A 17,236-nucleotide genomic window follows, 5' to 3' on the forward strand; every position below is an offset into this window, starting at 1 on the left:
CTGCTTACATATTAGCCCTCTGATATCTGGGATTATACAGAGGCTTAAACTATCAGGCTCAGCTTAGATTTCTCTTTGTTGTTTGTTGGATTTTGAGCTAGAATCTCACTCTGTTTCCCTGGCTGGCCTATAGCTTGCTAGTAGACAAGGTCGGCCTCAAACCTGCCGTCCTCAAACTTGCCGTGGTTCTCCTGCCTCTGTATGCATAGTATAAACCACTAGGCCCAGCCTGGCTTTGACCTCTCAGCTCTCCCTAGTTGACAGACTCCTTACTGATTTTTAGTATTCTTGGCTCTCCCCACCATCATGTGAATATCCCTTTAAATTTTAATTCTGTGGCATACACATGCAACCTCAACAGTACAGGTGGAGGCAGGGGATTCAAAGCTGTCCTTGGCTCTGTATCTGTCACTTATTCCTGACCTTGCTCTCATGACTTTCCATTAGTTGGTTTTGGAGGGTTTTGGTTTGTTGTTGTTGTTGTTGTTGTTGTTGAGACAGGCTGGATCTCATTATGTAGCTCTGGCTGTTTTGGAACTTGCTATGTAGACCAGGTTGGCCTTGAACTCACAGAGATCCATCTGTTCTGCCTCTTGAGTGCTGGGATTAAAGGAGCCCTCCACACTAGAGCTGCCATCATCTAAGAGGCAAGCTTTCTCTGTTCTACCTGAAAATTCCCCCCTTGTCATTATCTTTGACAATTCTTCTTTACCCTTTAGATCTCAAATCTCAAGTAGCAGTATATTGATTTCTTTTTGTTTTTGTGTATAATGATTGACTGGTTTTGTGTCAACTTGACACAAGGTAAAGTTATCAGAGATGAAGGAGCTACAGTTGAAGAAATGTTTCCATGAGACCCAACAGTAAAGGCATTTTCTCAATCAGTGATTCAAGTGGAAAGGCCCAGCCCGTGGTGGGTGACATCATCCCTGGGATGGTGGTCCTGGGTTCTATAAGAAAACAGGCTGAGCAAGCCATGGGAAGAAAGCCAGCTCCCATGAAGACATCACCCCACCCCACCCCCTGCCCTGTTTGAGTTCCTGACTTCCTTCAATGATGAATAATGATGAGAAGGGTAAGCCAAATAAACTTTTTCCTCTCCAACTTGTTTTTGGTCACGGTGCTTTGTCATAGAAATAGAAACCCTGACTAAGAGATTATTATAAAAGTGATATGAAGGAGTTTATGTGGGCTTATAGCTCCAGAGGGAAGAGTTCTTTGTGGGGAAGCATGGCAGCTGGCCGAGGCATGGCTGCAAGAGCAGGAAGCTGAGTGACCACAACTCCAGCTGCAAGGATGAAGCAGAGACGGGGAAATGAAAGTAGCATGGGTGGGCTGGCGAGATAACTCAGTGGGTAAGAGCACTGACTGCTCTTCCGAAGGTCCTGAGTTCAAATCCCAGCAACCACCTGATGGATCACAACCACCCGTAATGAGATCTGGCACCTTCTTCTGGCACATCTGAAGTCAGCTACAGTGTGCTTATGTATAATAATAAATAGATCTTTAAATCAATCAATCAATCAATCTTTGGGCAAGAGCGAGTGGGGATGGAGCAAGCAAAGGTCCTGAGTTCAATTCCCAGCAACCACATGATGGCTCACAACCATCTGTACAGCTTCAGTGTACTCCTATACATAAAATAAATCTTTTTTAAAAAAGAAACAGAGCCCTGCTGTATTGTGCGGTGTTGGTGGAAGTGGCAGCAGTGCTGTCTGGGCCCCATCGTTCTACACAGGCATAACGTGGCAGTGGGCTTGTGCTGGGATGAGCGCACAGTGCCAAGCTTGGGGTGGAGTCATGGCCAGTACAGCGGTAGCAGTTGGATTGACCATTGCTGCTGCAGGATTTGCAGGATGTGTAAAGTCTCAAGTAAAACAAGTTTTTCAGTCTACCAAAAATCTGCCTTCAGTGGTGGGTACTATAGAGGTGGGTTTGAACCCAAAATGACAAAATGGGAAGCAGCATTAATATTAGGTGTAAGCCAATAAAGGGACGATCAGGGATGCTCATCACCGGATTATGCTCTTAAATCACCCAGACAAGGGAGGATCTTCTTATATAGCAGCCAAAATCAATGAAGCTAAAGACTTACTAGAAGTACAAACTAAAAAATAAAGTAAACCGGGTGTGATGGCACACGCCTTTAATCCCAGCACTCGGGAGGCAGAGGCAAGGGGATTTCTGAGTTCGAGGCCAGCCTGGTCTACAAAGTGAGTTCCAGGACAGCCAGGGCTACACAGAGAAACCCTGTCTCGAAAAAACAAAAAACAAACAAACAAAATGTAATCTGATGAAAAAAAAAAAAGAAACAGAAAAAGAAAAAGAAAAAGAAAGTAGGATGGGTAATATGCTCTCAAAGCCTTCCTAATGCCCTCCCCCCTTAGGTCTGATTGCACCTCCCCATGACCACCCTGTCTTAGCTTGGGTTTCCATTGCTGTCAAGAGACACCATGAGCAAGGCAACTGTTTGTTTGTTTTTTTTTAATTTTTTAAAAGAATTATTCATGTTATATGTATATGAGTACACTGTAGCTGTCTTCAGACACACCAGAAGAGGAAATCAGATCCCATTACAGATGGTTGTGAGCCACCACGTGAGTACTGAGAATTAAACTCAGGACCTCTGGAAGAGCACTCAGTGCTCTTAACCACTGAGCCATCCTTCCAGCCCGGTAAGGCGACTCTTATAAAGGAAAATATTTGACTGAGGCTGGCATTCAGAGGTCAGTCCATTATGATCACAGCAGGAAGCACAGGAGCATGCAGGCGGACATGGACTGGAGGACGTGACAGTTCTACATAGTCATTCAAAGGAAGCCAGAAGCAAACTGACTTCTGGGCATCTAGGGGGAGGGTCTCAAAGCCCACTCCCACAGTGACACACTTCCTCCATCAAGGCCACACCTCCTAATAGTGCCACTCCCTGGACCAAACATATTCAAACCACCACACACCCCAAAGAGTGTCACCAACTTTGGACTAGGTGAGCCTAAAGGAGAGATTCTCATTCAAGCCACCACACACAGGTTTCGTGGTCCCTACTCAAGGCTCAATCAAACCCCCTTCCTGAAATGCGTACATCTTTGAAACAGTTAAAAATTCAAGTTTAAAAACAAACAAACAAACAAAAACAAAAACACAGGCCGGGCAGTGGTGGCACATGTCTTTAATCCCAGCACTTGGGAGGCAGAGGCAGGCAGATCTCTGAGTTCGAGGCCAGCCTGGTCTACAGAGTGAAATCCAGTTCAGCCAGGGCTACACAGAGAAACCCTGTCTCGAAAAAAACCAACCAACCAAACAAAAACAGATGTAATGGTAGGTGTATTCCTATTCTGGCATTAGGGAGACTGAGGCAGGAGAATCAAATTTGAGGCCAGGCTGGGGCAACAAAGAAAGACCTTGTCTCAAAAACAAAGGCTGGCATGTAGCTCTGTGGGAGAAAACTTGCTGAGCACTGGTGAGAAATCCTGGGTTTAACACCCACTACCAAAAAGTAAACAAAATGAATCTAATTAAACTAAGAAGTATAGTGTGACTGTGAATTCGATTCAAGACAATACCTGATCATGATGGCTCATATCTGCAGTGTTGGGTACTTGGGATATGTGGCAGGGAGGCCACTTGTGCCAACCAATTAGACAGTAGACTGGGCATCATAGCAAGGCCCATCTCAAAACAGCATAGTAATAGTGCCAGTTCTTCCAGAATTAATATCAGGTCTAATGCAATCCTTAGAGTCTCAGCAACTCCCTGCTCCCCTGGGTTTAAAAAAGAGAGAAACGAGTTTGTAATTAAGGACATTGTGGCTCTTCCAGAGGACCTAGGCTCAGTTCCCAGCTCCCACTGGGCAGCTCACAGTTGTCTGTAACTCCAGTTCCAGATGATCCAGTGCCCTCTTTTGAATTCATGGCACCGTGTCTGCACTGGAGCCCCGACCTACATGCAGACAAAATGCATAGGCATACAAATAAATCTTTAGAAACAAAGTATACTCTAATACAAACACTTTCCTTTAAATAAAAATGACTTGCATTTTGCAATCTGAAACTGTGTCATCAAGCTCTGTGACCTCCTTCACAGACTCCAGCTGACAATGTACAACTAACTCTGCAGTGTCCCTGGGCATACTGTAGAGATGTTCTTCTGGTCAGAGTCTCTCTGGCAGCTTCAGGGGCTGTGTTCTTTAATTCACTTTCATTACATTTATTCACTTGGTGGATGTGGGTGTGCACATGGCATGGCGTGTGCAGAGAAGTCAGGGGACAACTTGCAGGAGTCTACTGATGGTGTGTGTGGGTCTAGGACATTGAACTCAGGCTTGGCAGCAAGTGCCTTTCCCTGCTGTGCCAGCCCAGGGGCTGGACTCTGATCAAGTATCTAATCACATACAGGTTTTCCTTTGCTGAGGGAATGTGAACTTGAGAGCTATTGGCTTTCTCTAGTCCAGTGCCTTTGGAGAGGGGGAAGGAGAGTATTCATGGCAAAATCTCACTATGTAGCCCTGGTTGTCCTGGATCTTGCTCTGTAGACCAGGCTGAACTCACAGACATCCACCTGCCTCTGCCTCCCAAGTGATGGGATTAAAGTGTGTGCCACCACAGCCAGCTGTAATTTTTTTATTAAATATTTTATTTATTTACATTTCAAATGTTATCCCCTTTCTTAGTTTCCCCTCCAAAAATCCCCCATCCTCTTCCCCCTCCCCCTGCTCCCCAACCCACCCACTCCTGCTTCCTGGCCCAGGCATTCCTCTATACTGGGGCATAGAACCTTCACAGGACCAAGGGCCTCTCCTCCCATTGATGGTAATGTTTTTTAGAATTATTTATTTTGTGTATATGAGTACACTGTCACTGTCACCACACACACCAAAAGAGGACATTGGATCCCATTACAGATGGTTGTGAGGCACCATGTGGTTGCTTGGAATTGAACTCAGGACCTCTGGAAGAGGAGTCAGTGCTCTTAACCTCTGAGTCAACCTCTTAATCTCCTGCTCCCTTGTAATTTTTTTAAAACTATTTTATGTTAAGGCTGGAGTGATGGATCAGCAGTTACGAGTAGTTGCTCTTCTAGAGGACTGGGATTTAAGTCCCAGCACCCACATGGCAGCTCACAGCTGTCTGTAACTTCAGTTCTGGAGGATCTGATGCCTTCTTTTGGCCTCAGGCATACAAGTGATGCACACACATATATATTCAAGCAGAACATCTATACACATAAAATAAAATAACAATTTAAAATTAGGCCTAGAGAGGTGTCTCAGTGGCTAAGAGCTTCTATTACTCTTCCAAAGGACCTGAGTTTGATTCTCAGCACTCACATCAGGCAGCTCAAAAACTACCTGTGCCTCCTGCTGCAGAAGGACCATGTCTCGGGCCTCTGCATTCACCTGTATAGACATACATAATTTATACATAAAATCTTGTTTTAAATTTAATTTTGTATATTTACGTACTTCTTATGTGTGTGTATGTGTGTCTGTGCACTGGTGTCAGTGGAGGCCAGAGAAGGGTGACTGACTTCCTGGAGCAGGCGGTTATGAGCAGCTTGATGTGGGTGCTGGGAATCAAACTCAGGTCCTCTGAAAAAGCAGCAAGCACTCATAGCCATGAGCCATCTCTCCAGCCCCTATCTGAAATTATCATTTTTTTAAACATTGCATGTGATGTGTGTGTTTCTGTATGTGTGTGGTATGTATGTATGTATGTATGCATGTATGTATGCATGCATGCATATGTGCTCACATGCATGCACCATAGTGCACATGTGGGAGTCAGGACAACTTTGTGGAGTCAGTTCTCTCCTTCTCTGTATGTGGGTTTCAGGGATCAACCTCAGGTCGCCAGTCTTGAGTGGCAACTGTCTTTGCACACTGAGTCATCTCTAACCCCTCTCCCCCAATCTGGAATTCTTGATTTGGTAAATTTGTGATGATGAATCTGATCTGTACCAACGAGAAACTCTAGAGTCTGTGCTGAGCCTGGAGGTGTTTCAAGGACAGAACACAAAATCCCTGCCACGAGGCTAAGGACTCTTCTTTTTTGAGGCCACATCTGCTAAATGTCCAGCCTGAACTTTCACCAACTCCAGCAAGAATTTTTAGAGATAAGATTAGCCTTGGCCTGGCATGGTGGCAGCCACCTTCAACCCAGACACTTAGGAAACAGAGGCAGGTGGATCTCTGTGAGTTTGAAATCAGCTTGGTCTATAGAGCAAGAGCCGGGACAGCTAGGGCTACACAGAGAGATTCTGTCTCAAGCAAACAGAAAGATTAACTGAGCCAGCTGTGGTTCGGGCTGAGGCAGGAAAGACTGCTATGGGTGTGAACATAGTTTGAACTACACTATCAAGACTGTCTCGAAAACCTGAAACCTTGTCAGGGTATCCTTGTTAATCATATCCTTAATCCCAGTACATAGGAGGCATATGCACATGGATCTCTGTAACCAGGAGCATTTTGTTCCCAGAATAATGACTCTGAGACTTAATTATTTATGAGTCAATGCTTAGGCCATAAGCTTGGGCTTGTTCCCAACTAGCTAATGACAAATATCTCATTTATTCTAGTCTATGTATACCATATGGCTATTTACCTCTCTTCAGTTTCATGAGTCTGTCTCCCCTGAGCCCAGGGTGAAATTCCAACCTCTATCAGAATTCCTGCCTTCTATTTCCTGCCTCTTGCTAATAGGCCATCAGCTCTTTATTGACAGGTGATGGGTTCACACAGTACACACACAAGAGATTCTCTCTACAGATCTCTGTGAGTTTAAGGCCAGCCTGGTTTACATCAAGAGTTCTAGGACAGCTAAGGCTACATAGAGAGACTATATATATATATATATATATAGCCACTCCCAAAAGTACATATATGCAAGATTATTCTACAATTTATATGGAAAGGCAAAAGAACTAAAATAATTCAAATTATTTTTGAAAAACAAGAATAGAGGAATCCTTTTTAAGGCAAGAATTTCTTGCCTTATCTATCTTCAGTATTTGCTCACATCAAAACTGTGATATGGGCAAAATAATAAATATCTAAGCATAATAGAAAACCAAGGGCCTAGCAAACACAGAAGTGGATGCTCACAGTCAGCTATTGGATGGATCACAGGGCCCCCAATGGAGGAGCTAGAGAAAGTACCCAAGGAGCTAAAGGGAACTGCAACCCCATAGGTGGATCATTATTATGAACTAACCAGTACCCCAGAGCTCTTGACTCTAGCTGCATTTGTATCAAAAGATGGCCTAGTCGGCCATCACTGGAAAGAGAGGCCCATTGGACTTGCCAACTTTATATGCCCCAGTACAGGGGAATGCCAGGGCCAAGGGGTGGGGGTGGGTGGGTGGGGGACTGGGGGGGGAGTGTATTGGGGACTTTTTGGATAGCATTGGAAATGTAATTGAGGAAATTACCTAATAAAAAAAAAAGAAAGAAAAGAAAACCAAAAGCTACCCTCAGACAAGCATAATCAAGTGGCTTTTGATTTAAAAGTTTTAAAGTTACATGGTATTTATTTTGGAGCATATTTGTGGGGGAGGGGCACATAATGCCATCATACACAGCCTTCTTCCGTGTAGGTTCTGGAGACAGTCCTCAGGTTATTGGGCGTGGTGGCAAATGCCTTTACCCACTGAGCCACGATCTCACAAGCCCACAGACTTACTGTTGACAAAAGCGGTTCAATCGAGGAAAAGTTAGAGTTTTATTTTATTTTATTTTTAAGGTAAGGTCTCAGGCAGAGGCAGGCAGATCTCTGTGAATTCAAGGACAGCCTGGTCTACAAAGTGAATTCCAGACCATCCAAGGCTACACAGAGAAACCCTGACTTGGGGAAAAAAGCCAAATGAAACAAAACAAAACAAACAAAAACAACAAACAAAACAAAAAGATAACAGTCCAGATTGATTTCAAAGTCATGATCCTTCTCTTTGCCTCCCCCAAATAGTATTTAAAACATTTTAAAATTAATTTAAAGCCAGGCAGTGGTGGCACATGCCTTTAATCCCAGCACTTGGGAGGCAGAGGCAGGCAGATATCTGAGTTTGAGGCCAGCCTGGTCTACAGAGTGAGATCCAGTTCAGCCAGGGCTACACAGAGAAACCCTGTCTCAAAAAAAAAACAAAAAAACAAAAAACAAAAAACAAACAAAACAAAAACAAAAACAAAACACCCAACATCTATTTGGCGTTGGAGAGATGGCAGATGGCTAAGGGATTAAAGTCACTTGTTCTTGCAAAGAACCAGGGTTCCCAGCACCTCCATTGTAACTTACAACCACCCAAATTCCAGTTCCAAGGCATTTGCTGTCCTCTTCTGGTGTCTTTCAGCAGGCGTGCATGTCACTTATGTGCATTCATGTAGGTAAAGCACACATGTACCTGTGAGAGTCAATACTCTCTTTCTAACACGTGGATCCCAGGAATTAAGCTCTGGTTATCAGGTTTGTCAGCAAAGTGCTTTTACCCTTACCCACGGAGCCATCCCTAATTGTGTGTGTGTGTGTGTGTGTATTTGTTTGTTTTGCTTTTTTCCAACTCTGTGTAGTTCTCCTGCACCACCACTGCATGGCTCCAAATAGTATTTTTAACAAATGGTGTGTTATTGGACGTCTATATGTAAAACAAACAAAAACTCTCTTACCTCAATCTCACAGTTCTGGATGCTCCCACCTACAGCACTCCTTAACTTCTTTTTGCAGAATTGGAATAGGGCATCTTTAGGAGTGCTTGTAAGGGTGACCCCAAACATACTTACTTTCTCTCACTTCCCGGGTTTCCCAGACTCTTCCCTCAAGGTCCTAGAGGAGATTTTACAGATCTTCCTAACGTTTTGCAGTGAGAAACACGCGAAAATCCTGCCAATTTCAAGGAACCTGTTTTTCTGAGCAAGAATGCCCCCACCTTAGGTGCTAGGCTGATGGGAGGCGGGGACCACTGCTGTGACAGGAGCAGCCCCGCACCCTTGGGAAAGCTAGAAGGCTTTACTCTGGAGGCCCTTGAGCAAGGAAGCCATCCTGCGCATCCTCCCCACTCCCAGAAAAGGAAGGGTATAACAACACTGCAGTGAAGGAGCCCAGGGTGCTTCCGGGTGGGAACGTCGCCGCAGTGATGGGGAGACTCGATTGAGGACAATCGCTTTGGTGAGCACACAAACGAAGGCACATGCCGCAAAAGGGGAGGTTTCTGCAATAACCTATTTGCTTCTTGTGGGGGGCGAGGCCTAAATGGTTTCCGATGCGGTGATGAGGGAGGGTCACTGCAGTGAGCGGGAGTCCACCCAGGGCGGGGTGGTGGTGGGTGGGCCACTGCAGTGTTGGGAAGAGGGGGGATGTGTTTGCAGACTCGGCCGCCCTGTTTTGCTCACGAAACTCCTTACCTCCAGAAGGATGGAGAGGGGGCGCTCAGCTTCACTGTGCCGTTGGTAGGGGTCGTGCAGTGGCTGGGGTACCGGCTCTCTGCACTGCGGTCTCTTGCCTGGCTCTGCCGGCCTGAGCTGACGCGCGGAGGCGGTGCGGTGCCCGAAGGAACGGAGCCGCAGCCCCCTCCGCAGTGGCGGGCGGGGCAGAGGCGGGCTGGAGGGGCGGCCTCTTGGAACCCGGGCGGGACTACCAGCCAGCAGCCCGGCTGGCGCCCCTCTCCTGGCTCACAGGATCTCAGCGGTAGTTCCGAGGTGGATCGCGCAGGTGCAGGAACAAGGGCAGTCTGGACATCAGAGGAAGCATCACCCACTCTTGTCTGGTCGCGACGCCCCACAACTCCACCAAGAAGTGACGGTGAGGCTTGGGCTGCCCAAAGGGAGGGGGCGATCCCAAGACCCACCCTGTAGCATCCCCTGCGGCTACCAAGTCTCAGGCCAGCCTGGGCGGGGAGAGCCGCTCTAGACCAGATGACATGGACTCCCGCTGCCGCGACACCTCTGCACATCTGACCTCCCGAGACGCATTTTCCCGTCCCTTTCTAGTTCTTCCTACTGCAACCTTTCAAGACGGTCTACAGCCTCTTTCAGTACTCCAGTCACGAAAGGCAAGGAGAGATAAAGACTGCAGCCTTTTCAGCTCCCGACCTCACCCGGTCCCTGGGGACCCTTGCGAGCTAGGGGCGCCTAGGGCAATGCTGGCCCTTTAAACCTTTGCTTTCCACCCAGAGTATCTTCCATCTCTCCAGAAGCACCACTTCCGACAGCTGGCAACCGTGGAGAGCCAGAAGGCAGGGGGCAGGTACGGGGGCGGTGGTGAGGCCCCGAGAAGGTGCAGGAACAGCTGTGGACACCCCCCCTAAGCCCCCCGGCTCGAAACCCGCAGCGGGACTGGAGGACGCCTGGACTGGAGGGTTAACCATTAACCCTCCACTCCCCCATTGCGGAGAGCTGTTCCCTGCTCCTGCTACCCAGGTAACGGGCGAGGATGTCCATCTTGCCATCCTTGCACACACACACACCCCTCTTCTTATCTGCCCTGCCACCTGTCTGCCTGGAGGCTGCGGCTTGGGAGTGGGAGTGGGGGTGGGGGTGGGGTGGGAGTCTCCCGACTCAGCCTTGCTCCCTCTGCAAGCTTTCATCCCCAGGTCCCCAGGTACCCGATAGGGTCAGGTAGCATAGCTAGCTTTCATGACGCTGGACGCCCCTCATCCAGCCCCTGTTCACTCAGGGTGGGCACCATGCCTGGCCTGTACTGCCCCACCAGCTGGACGCCGCTGCCGCTCACCGACTCTTGCGTCCGGGCCTATGCCAAGGGACCCTGCCTCAGCCTGCGTGCCCGGCTTACCTACCACAACCCGCAGCCCCAGCCGGTGGACGGTGAGACCTGGTGCGGGCGCGGGGAGGTAGCAAATACCAGGCGGGGTTCGAGAGCAGGTCTGCCTGTTCCTGCTCGCAGGCGTGTTCGTGTACCCTCTGGCTGAGGCGGAGGTGGTATCTGGCTTTGAGGCCGAGGCGGCCGGACGGCGGGTCACCTTCCAGTTGCATAGCAGGCGCCGATCGCAGGCCGCCTGCTGTCGCGCGCTGGGCCCGGAACTAGGGACCTCTACGCCCCGCCGCTGCGCACAGGGTAAGCTCCGAGCCCGAGCCCGCGCCCTCGAATGCCAGCTCAGGTTCTTGCATCCTCGTGCCTCCGCTAACACCGCCAGCCTCCTTTCTTCTTCCAGACACTGATTTTATTTTCCATCCATTGGTTATCCCTTTATCCAGCAGTCATGGACTGGGCATCTGACCTGGACCTGGTGCTGAAAGAATGTGGCCCAGGCTGAGTCTGTCGTTTGCAGCTAGGCAGACACAATAGGCACAAAGTAACTTTCAGGGTACCAAAGACCTCTACTGTCCAGGTAGCCGTAGTCTCTTTAGGATGAGGCAGGCTATCTCCTCCTCAATCCCTTGCCTCTTAGACTACACACATGAGCCGAGTTCCGGTGAACCTATGAACGGACTAGCTCCAGAATCAAATCCACTGTCCTGTCTAACAGCCCAGGTTCTCACTCCTCGCTAAAGCTCAATTTATACTGCCCTGCTCTACCATCCGCTGGCTCTAACTAATGTGTTTGTGCTTGTTCTCTGAGAGTTACTCAAATGCTTTCTCCTTATGGAATTCTCCCTTATCCTCCACAAATAATTGATTGTGCTCCCCCCTTGTTCCCCAGTCAGAAGCACTTAAGAGGGAGAATAAATGTCACTGTATCTGCTTGTCTATCTCTCCCGAAACATTGCCTCCTGAGCTTGGGGCTGTGCTTTGGTCATTTCTAGGTCATTTAACATAGAACCTGGGACAAAGGGATCCAGTGAGTACTGGAGGGCATGGAAGTCCTGCCCTGTGCTGTGTTCTGAGGTTTGCATCCTATTTATTTGTTTATTTATTTATATATGCATTTGATTCTTGCCCATACGACTATCAGGTAAGAAAAAAAGAAAGAATCCAGCGGTGCGGAGAGTTGGATTAAGCCTAACAGACAGGTAGAAGCAAGAATAAAGTCTAGGTTCTAGCCCCAGGAATGTTCCAGAAAGAGGAACTAGCATTGAACTAGAAGAGTGGGAATTGGTGAAGGGAGATTAGGGGTGATGGTGTAAACACTGTGATGGATACACAGGACTCCAAGTGGGTTTCAGCTCACAACACCTGGGTGTCCTAGATACAGAGAGCACAGAGTGTGCACTGTTCCCTTCAACCTCTTTTTTTTTGTTTGTTTGTTTGGTTGGTTTTCCAAGACAGGGTTTCTCTGTGTAGCCCTGGCTGTCCTGGAACTCACTCTGTAGACCAGGCTGGCCTTGAACTCAGAAATCTGCCTGCCTCTGCCTCCCAAGTGCTGGGATTAAAGGCATGCACCACCACTGCCTGGCTCCTTCGACCTCTTATTGGGAACAAAAGCAGTGGCCATGCTCCTTAAATGGGTGCTTTGCATTAGTTATTCATTTATTCATCACCATAATCTTTCAGATATAATTATGTTCTCCATTTTATGGATGAGGAAATGAAGGGTTCCCAAGAAGATTGTCAAATGACACAATTAGAAGTCACAGAGCTGAGACTCAAAACCTGACTCTATTCTTCTTACTGGCAGGACAGTCTGGCCTTGAACTCTCAGAGATCTGCCTGACTCTGCCTCCCAAGTACTAGGATTAAAGTCGAAAGCCACCATACCAATCTCTCTCTCTCTCTCTCTCTCTCTCTCTCTCTCTCTCTCTCTCTCTCTGTGTGTGTGTGTGTGTGTGTGTGTCTTTCTCTGACTCTACTCACTCCTCAATTCCCCTTCCCATGCCCTAAATAAACTATTCTACACTATACCCATCCTATGGCTGGTACCTTAGGGAGAAGGGATGCCTCAGCATGGACTGCCAAGGCACCCCTCCCACCTCACCATACCTGGCTCAACAAAACATATCCTGATTTTTTTTATAAAACACAACAGGGTTTCTCTGTGTAGACCAGGCTGGTCCGTGTGCCTCTGCCTCCCAAGTGCTGGATTTTTTTTTTTTTCTTATTGGATCTTTTTTCTTCCTTTTATCTTGTCCAGCAAGTATTTCTGGAAAAGATGAACAAATGATTGTTAGATAAAGCAAAACAAGGCTGCAAAGGTGAACTGGGACCAGACTGTGTAGTCACATCCAGTAGCAGTGGCAAATCTTTTAAAATACTCCCCCATTCCCTATCCTCCCTCCCTCCCACCCTGACCCCCCACCTCAAGGCTACAACAGAGCCTGTGCTTTGCATGTAAATGCCATTTTGTGTCCTTCAACCTGCTTCTAAGCACACTGCTGCCCTTCACCTCTTTGAAAAGGTAGAGCCCAGGAGCCACCTTAGTGAGTACTGGTGAGACCTTTCAGAGCAGAGGTGCAGAGAATCTGTGAACACGTCAGGTCCCCTGTCTAGAGGGAGGTGTCAGTCCACAAGAGAGGCTCTTTAGGGTGATTGCAAACTAAAGTTAAACAGTGGAAGAATGGCTTTCCAGGATCTTAGGAGTGGAAACACCCCTTTTCATCAGTCCTCCAGTCATGTTATTCCGTTATTCCCTTGTGCAAGAGCACAAGCTGTTGATAGCCCACCCATTCCTTCTATCAACCTGACTCTCCCACCATCATTCACCTCATGTGTCATCCTGCCTCATGTGCCTTGCCCACTACAAAGTCCTGCTTTGCCTGGCATTGTGCCTCAGTTTCCCTACTGATATCCTTTTCTCTGCCCCCTTCTAGTGCTCTCTGAAACCTTTTCTTACTTATCATAGGTCATCTTGTCTTGAATCTGGCCCAAGCCCGGTCCACACTGGTGTTGCCCACTGGCCTTGTGGCTGCAGCTGGTACCATGACAGTGACCCTGTGCAGCAGCCGGGAGTTGCCCTCCAGGCCTGATGGGGTGATGCATGTGGCCCTGCCCACTGTGTTCACCCCACTGGCCCAGCCAAACCTGCCAGGGTCCCCCAGGTCTCCGGGGCTCTGTGACGACAGGTTGGGCCTATGGTGATTCTCTTCATCCCTCCCTCAAGTTCTCTGGGTCTGTTGTGGGAGAGGGAGTCCTAGGGGCTAGACTGAGTGAAGCAGGGAGGGGGCCAGTCAGCCAGAAAGGTTAGTGACTTTCACAAAAGCCTAACACCCCTCCTCATGCTCCCCTCTAGCCCCACCAGCTGCTTTGGGGTAGGCAGCCCTGAGGAGGAAAGGCCGACCTGGGAGCAACCAACTGCCCCTCCGGACGTGTTCTCAGGCCCTGCCCGCTGTCCTGCTCCGTATACCTTCTCTTTCGAGATGCTAGTGACCGGACCATGTCTGTTGGCAGGTGGGCTATCTGGTCTAGCCTAGCCTCCCTGTCATTATTGTCAGACTGGGGAATAATTTGCAGCTCAGAGGCGAGAGGACAGAAGTAAAAAGAAGACAGCTGCCTGTCTTGGGAAGCACTAATTAGTAGTTTTTGGTTTAGCCTGTTTGCTCTTTTGTTGGTTTGAGACAGAGTTTCATATAGTCCAGGCTGGCTCAAACTTGTTATGTAACCAAGGATAACTTTGCATTCCTGAGCCCCCTGCCTCCACTGCCTGTGCCAGACTGGTTTCCACACTAGTTTTAACAATGTCATTAATTTATATACTACTCCATTCATCAGTATCAAGAGAGATACAGTGGTCCTGGTCCATGTAAAGGATTTTCTTTGTGTAAGAGGTGGGGGGGGGGGGAGAAGAAGGATGCTAATTGACTATGTAACTTTCTGACCAGCTCCAGCACAGAACTGGGAACTCACCACATTCTAGCCCCTTTAAGCAGATAAGTCCTTCCTTGTCTGTATAAGCCTGTATAAGCCTTCTGTAAGTCTGTATAAGATAAGACTCTGAGCACTCAGCTAAATCAGCTATAATCCCTGCCCGTAGCCACCGTCTTGGGGCCTAAAGTGAAGTGACTTTGACCCCTCTTTACTTCTGTTCCTCAGGCCTGGAGAGCCCCTCTCATGCTCTGCGTGCAGATGCCCTCCCTCATGCCAGCTCTGCAGCAACTATCCGTGTCACCCTGGCAGAGGGCCACCAGTGTGATCGGGCTTTGGAGATCCTCTTGCATCCCAGTGGTGAGAGATGGGGCACACAGTAGGCCAGCACACCCCAGTTGTGAGAGATGGGGCACATAGTAGGCTAGCTCTGATATGCTTAGGAATGGCATGGAAGCAGTTTTCAACGACAGTTCGGAACCCCGAGCAAGACGGGGCCAGGTCATCTTGGAGGATGCTGGAGTCTTCTGAAGACAGAAGGGCTGGTCAGCCTGGGGTTTCAGGGGCAGGGGCTACCTGACAGGGCTGTGCCTCTTCTTTTCAGAGCCCCATCAGCCACACTTGATGCTGGAGACTGGCAGCTTGAGTTCAGCAGAATATGAGGCCCAAGTGAGGGCCCGCCGTGACTTCCAGAGGTTGCAGCAAAGAGACAGTGGTGGGGAACGGCAGGTATGGCTATGTAAGGCCAAGCTTTGGTACTGGCTGAAACTGTACATAAGAAATAGGAAGATGGACCATGTCAGGATGAGGGGCCTCTGTTCTCAGTCTGCTCTCTCAGTAGGTGCTTCCACTATCACAGAGAGCATCCATAGTCCTAGAAAGCCCTGCATGAATCTCTCTGAGATAACCTTTTGAGGGTGGAAGGAGATCTAATGTAGATAGACAACACCCATGCTATCATTCAAAAGAGAGCCCCTCTAAGTGAATCGGATAGAAAAAGTCCCCAAGGCTTGGTCCCTCTGTCCCACCTGGACAGATCTGCCTTGCCCCTGGCTCAGGCTAACGCAGGCTCCTGTGCTCAGGTCTGGTTCCTGCAGCGACGTTTCCATAAGGACATCTTGCTGAACCCTGTGCTGGTGCTGAACTTCTGCCCAGACCTGAGCTCTAAGCCTGGACACCTGAATGCAGCTACCCGGGAGCTCCTCTTCCTGTTAGATGGCAGTGGTGCAGGACACAAGGCATGTGGGGCTCAATGTGGCTACCCTAGGCATGGGAGCAGGGGTTGGCAGCAGCTGAGGTAGGCATAGGTAGCCTTTTGAGGCCAGGAGTTATCTTGTTGCTTAACATACAATCTACCAGAGGGGGAGCACATTTTACCTCTGCCTCTTTCATACATGCACATGTCTTTCCCAGACTCCAAGAGCCACTCTTTTTGACTCATTGAGGCAGGGTCTGTCTATATAACCTTGGCTGTCCTGGAACTCACTATGTATACCAGGTTGGTCTTGAACTCACCTGCCTCTGTCTCCCGAGTGCTGGGATTAAAGGTGTATGCCACCGTCTCTGGTGCCAAAGAGGTCTCTCTTTTCTACAGAGTCATACTCTGTAAGCCAGACACAGAGACAAAAACTTCTCTCTCTCTCTCTCTCTCACATACACACACTCCTCCAGAGAGTCCCCACACCCAAATGTCTCTCACATACTTCAAGGCTTCCGTCTGTTCCCAGGGACCCACTTCCTCATATGTTCAGGGCTTCTCTGGTTACCTCAGCCAGCCCCCTGTTTAACTACAGCTTGAAGAAGATAAACAATCTGGTATTCCTTGTTCTCTACCAGTGCCAGTAGGGCTTCTCATGTTTTTTTCCATTCTGGCTTTCTCCAGGATGCCATTGTTTTGGCTGTAAAATCTCTCCCAGCTCAGACGCTAGTCAACCTAGCCATATTTGGGACATTGGTACAGCCACTCTTCCCAGAGAGCCGGCCTTGCAGTGATGTGAGTATGGGTCAGGCTTTGGGGGGCTCTATGGAGAGGTTTCAGTCCAGTCCAGCCCAGCCCAGCCTAAGACCTCTGTCTCCAGGACACTGTGCAGCTGATCTGCGAGAGCATTGAGACTCTTCAGACTATGAGTGGTCCCCCTGATATGTTGGCTGTATTGGATTGGGCCTTAGGGCAGCCCCAGCACAGGGCCTACCCTCGACAGCTGTTCCTGATCACTGCTGCCTCGCCAACGGCTGCCACCACTCACCAAGCCCTGGAGTTTATGAGGTGGCACAGAGGGGCAGCCAGGTAGAGTGGCAGATGTAACTAGCTAAGACTGATAGCCCTAAGATACTCCTGAATGTAGCAGCTACTTCCCTCCCCTGCCAGGTGCTTCTCCTTTGCATTGGCACCTGCCTGCCGCCAGCTGCTTCATGACTTGTCTGTCCTCAGCAGAGGGCAGGCTTACTTCCTGAGGCCCGGGGAGAGACTTCAGCCTAAGGTGAGTGTGAGCCTATGCTCGCTCACCTACTCCTGGAGGTCTCTCTCTAGAGTTATACACAAAATCTGAAAGGAAGCC

The 17,236-nt window shown here is 48.7% G+C and overlaps 1 protein-coding gene, 1 long non-coding RNA gene and 1 pseudogene across 14 annotated transcripts in view; 2 read left to right on the forward strand and 1 right to left on the reverse strand.

Moving 5' to 3' along the window:
• LOC147000601 (uncharacterized) overlaps positions 1-9,549 on the reverse strand; it is a 24,213-nt gene extending 14,664 nt beyond the window's left edge. Inside the window, exons 1-2 of one of the 2 annotated variants that reach the window (XR_015045761.1) lie at positions 9,389-9,549; positions 3,564-3,761 (exon numbers count right to left, since the gene is read on the reverse strand). This is a non-coding gene — a long non-coding RNA (uncharacterized LOC147000601). The remainder of the gene's footprint in view (positions 1-3,563; positions 3,762-9,388) is intronic. The other variant, XR_015045760.1, reaches the window with a different exon arrangement.
• Positions 1,801-2,118, forward strand: LOC110312110 (mitochondrial import inner membrane translocase subunit TIM14 pseudogene; annotated as a pseudogene).
• Positions 9,025-17,236, forward strand: part of Vwa5b2 (von Willebrand factor A domain containing 5B2) — a 15,895-nt gene continuing 7,683 nt past the window's right edge. For 4 of the 12 annotated variants that reach the window (XM_029470397.2, XM_085832351.1, XM_085832347.1 and 1 more), the window contains exons 1-11: positions 9,619-10,402; positions 10,659-10,807; positions 10,887-11,057; positions 13,720-13,951; positions 14,107-14,264; positions 14,907-15,038; positions 15,283-15,407; positions 15,761-15,916; positions 16,561-16,671; positions 16,757-16,965; positions 17,047-17,158. In XM_029470397.2, coding sequence (XP_029326257.1) covers positions 10,669-10,807; positions 10,887-11,057; positions 13,720-13,951; positions 14,107-14,264; positions 14,907-15,038; positions 15,283-15,407; positions 15,761-15,916; positions 16,561-16,671; positions 16,757-16,965; positions 17,047-17,158 — 1,545 coding nt within the window. In that variant the 5' untranslated portion in view covers positions 9,619-10,402; positions 10,659-10,668. Of the gene's footprint in view, positions 9,153-9,618; positions 10,403-10,643; positions 10,808-10,886; positions 11,058-13,719; positions 13,952-14,106; positions 14,265-14,906; positions 15,039-15,282; positions 15,408-15,760; positions 15,917-16,560; positions 16,672-16,756; positions 16,966-17,046; positions 17,159-17,236 lie in introns of those variants that run through there. The other 8 variants (XM_085832349.1, XM_029470402.2, XM_085832350.1 and 5 more) reach the window with 5 other exon arrangements.

This window comes from Mus caroli, unplaced genomic scaffold (genome assembly GCF_978045245.1).
Source record: "Mus caroli unplaced genomic scaffold, Mus_caroli_1 scaffold_17, whole genome shotgun sequence".
NCBI classification, from domain to species: Eukaryota; Metazoa; Chordata; class Mammalia; order Rodentia; family Muridae; genus Mus; species Mus caroli.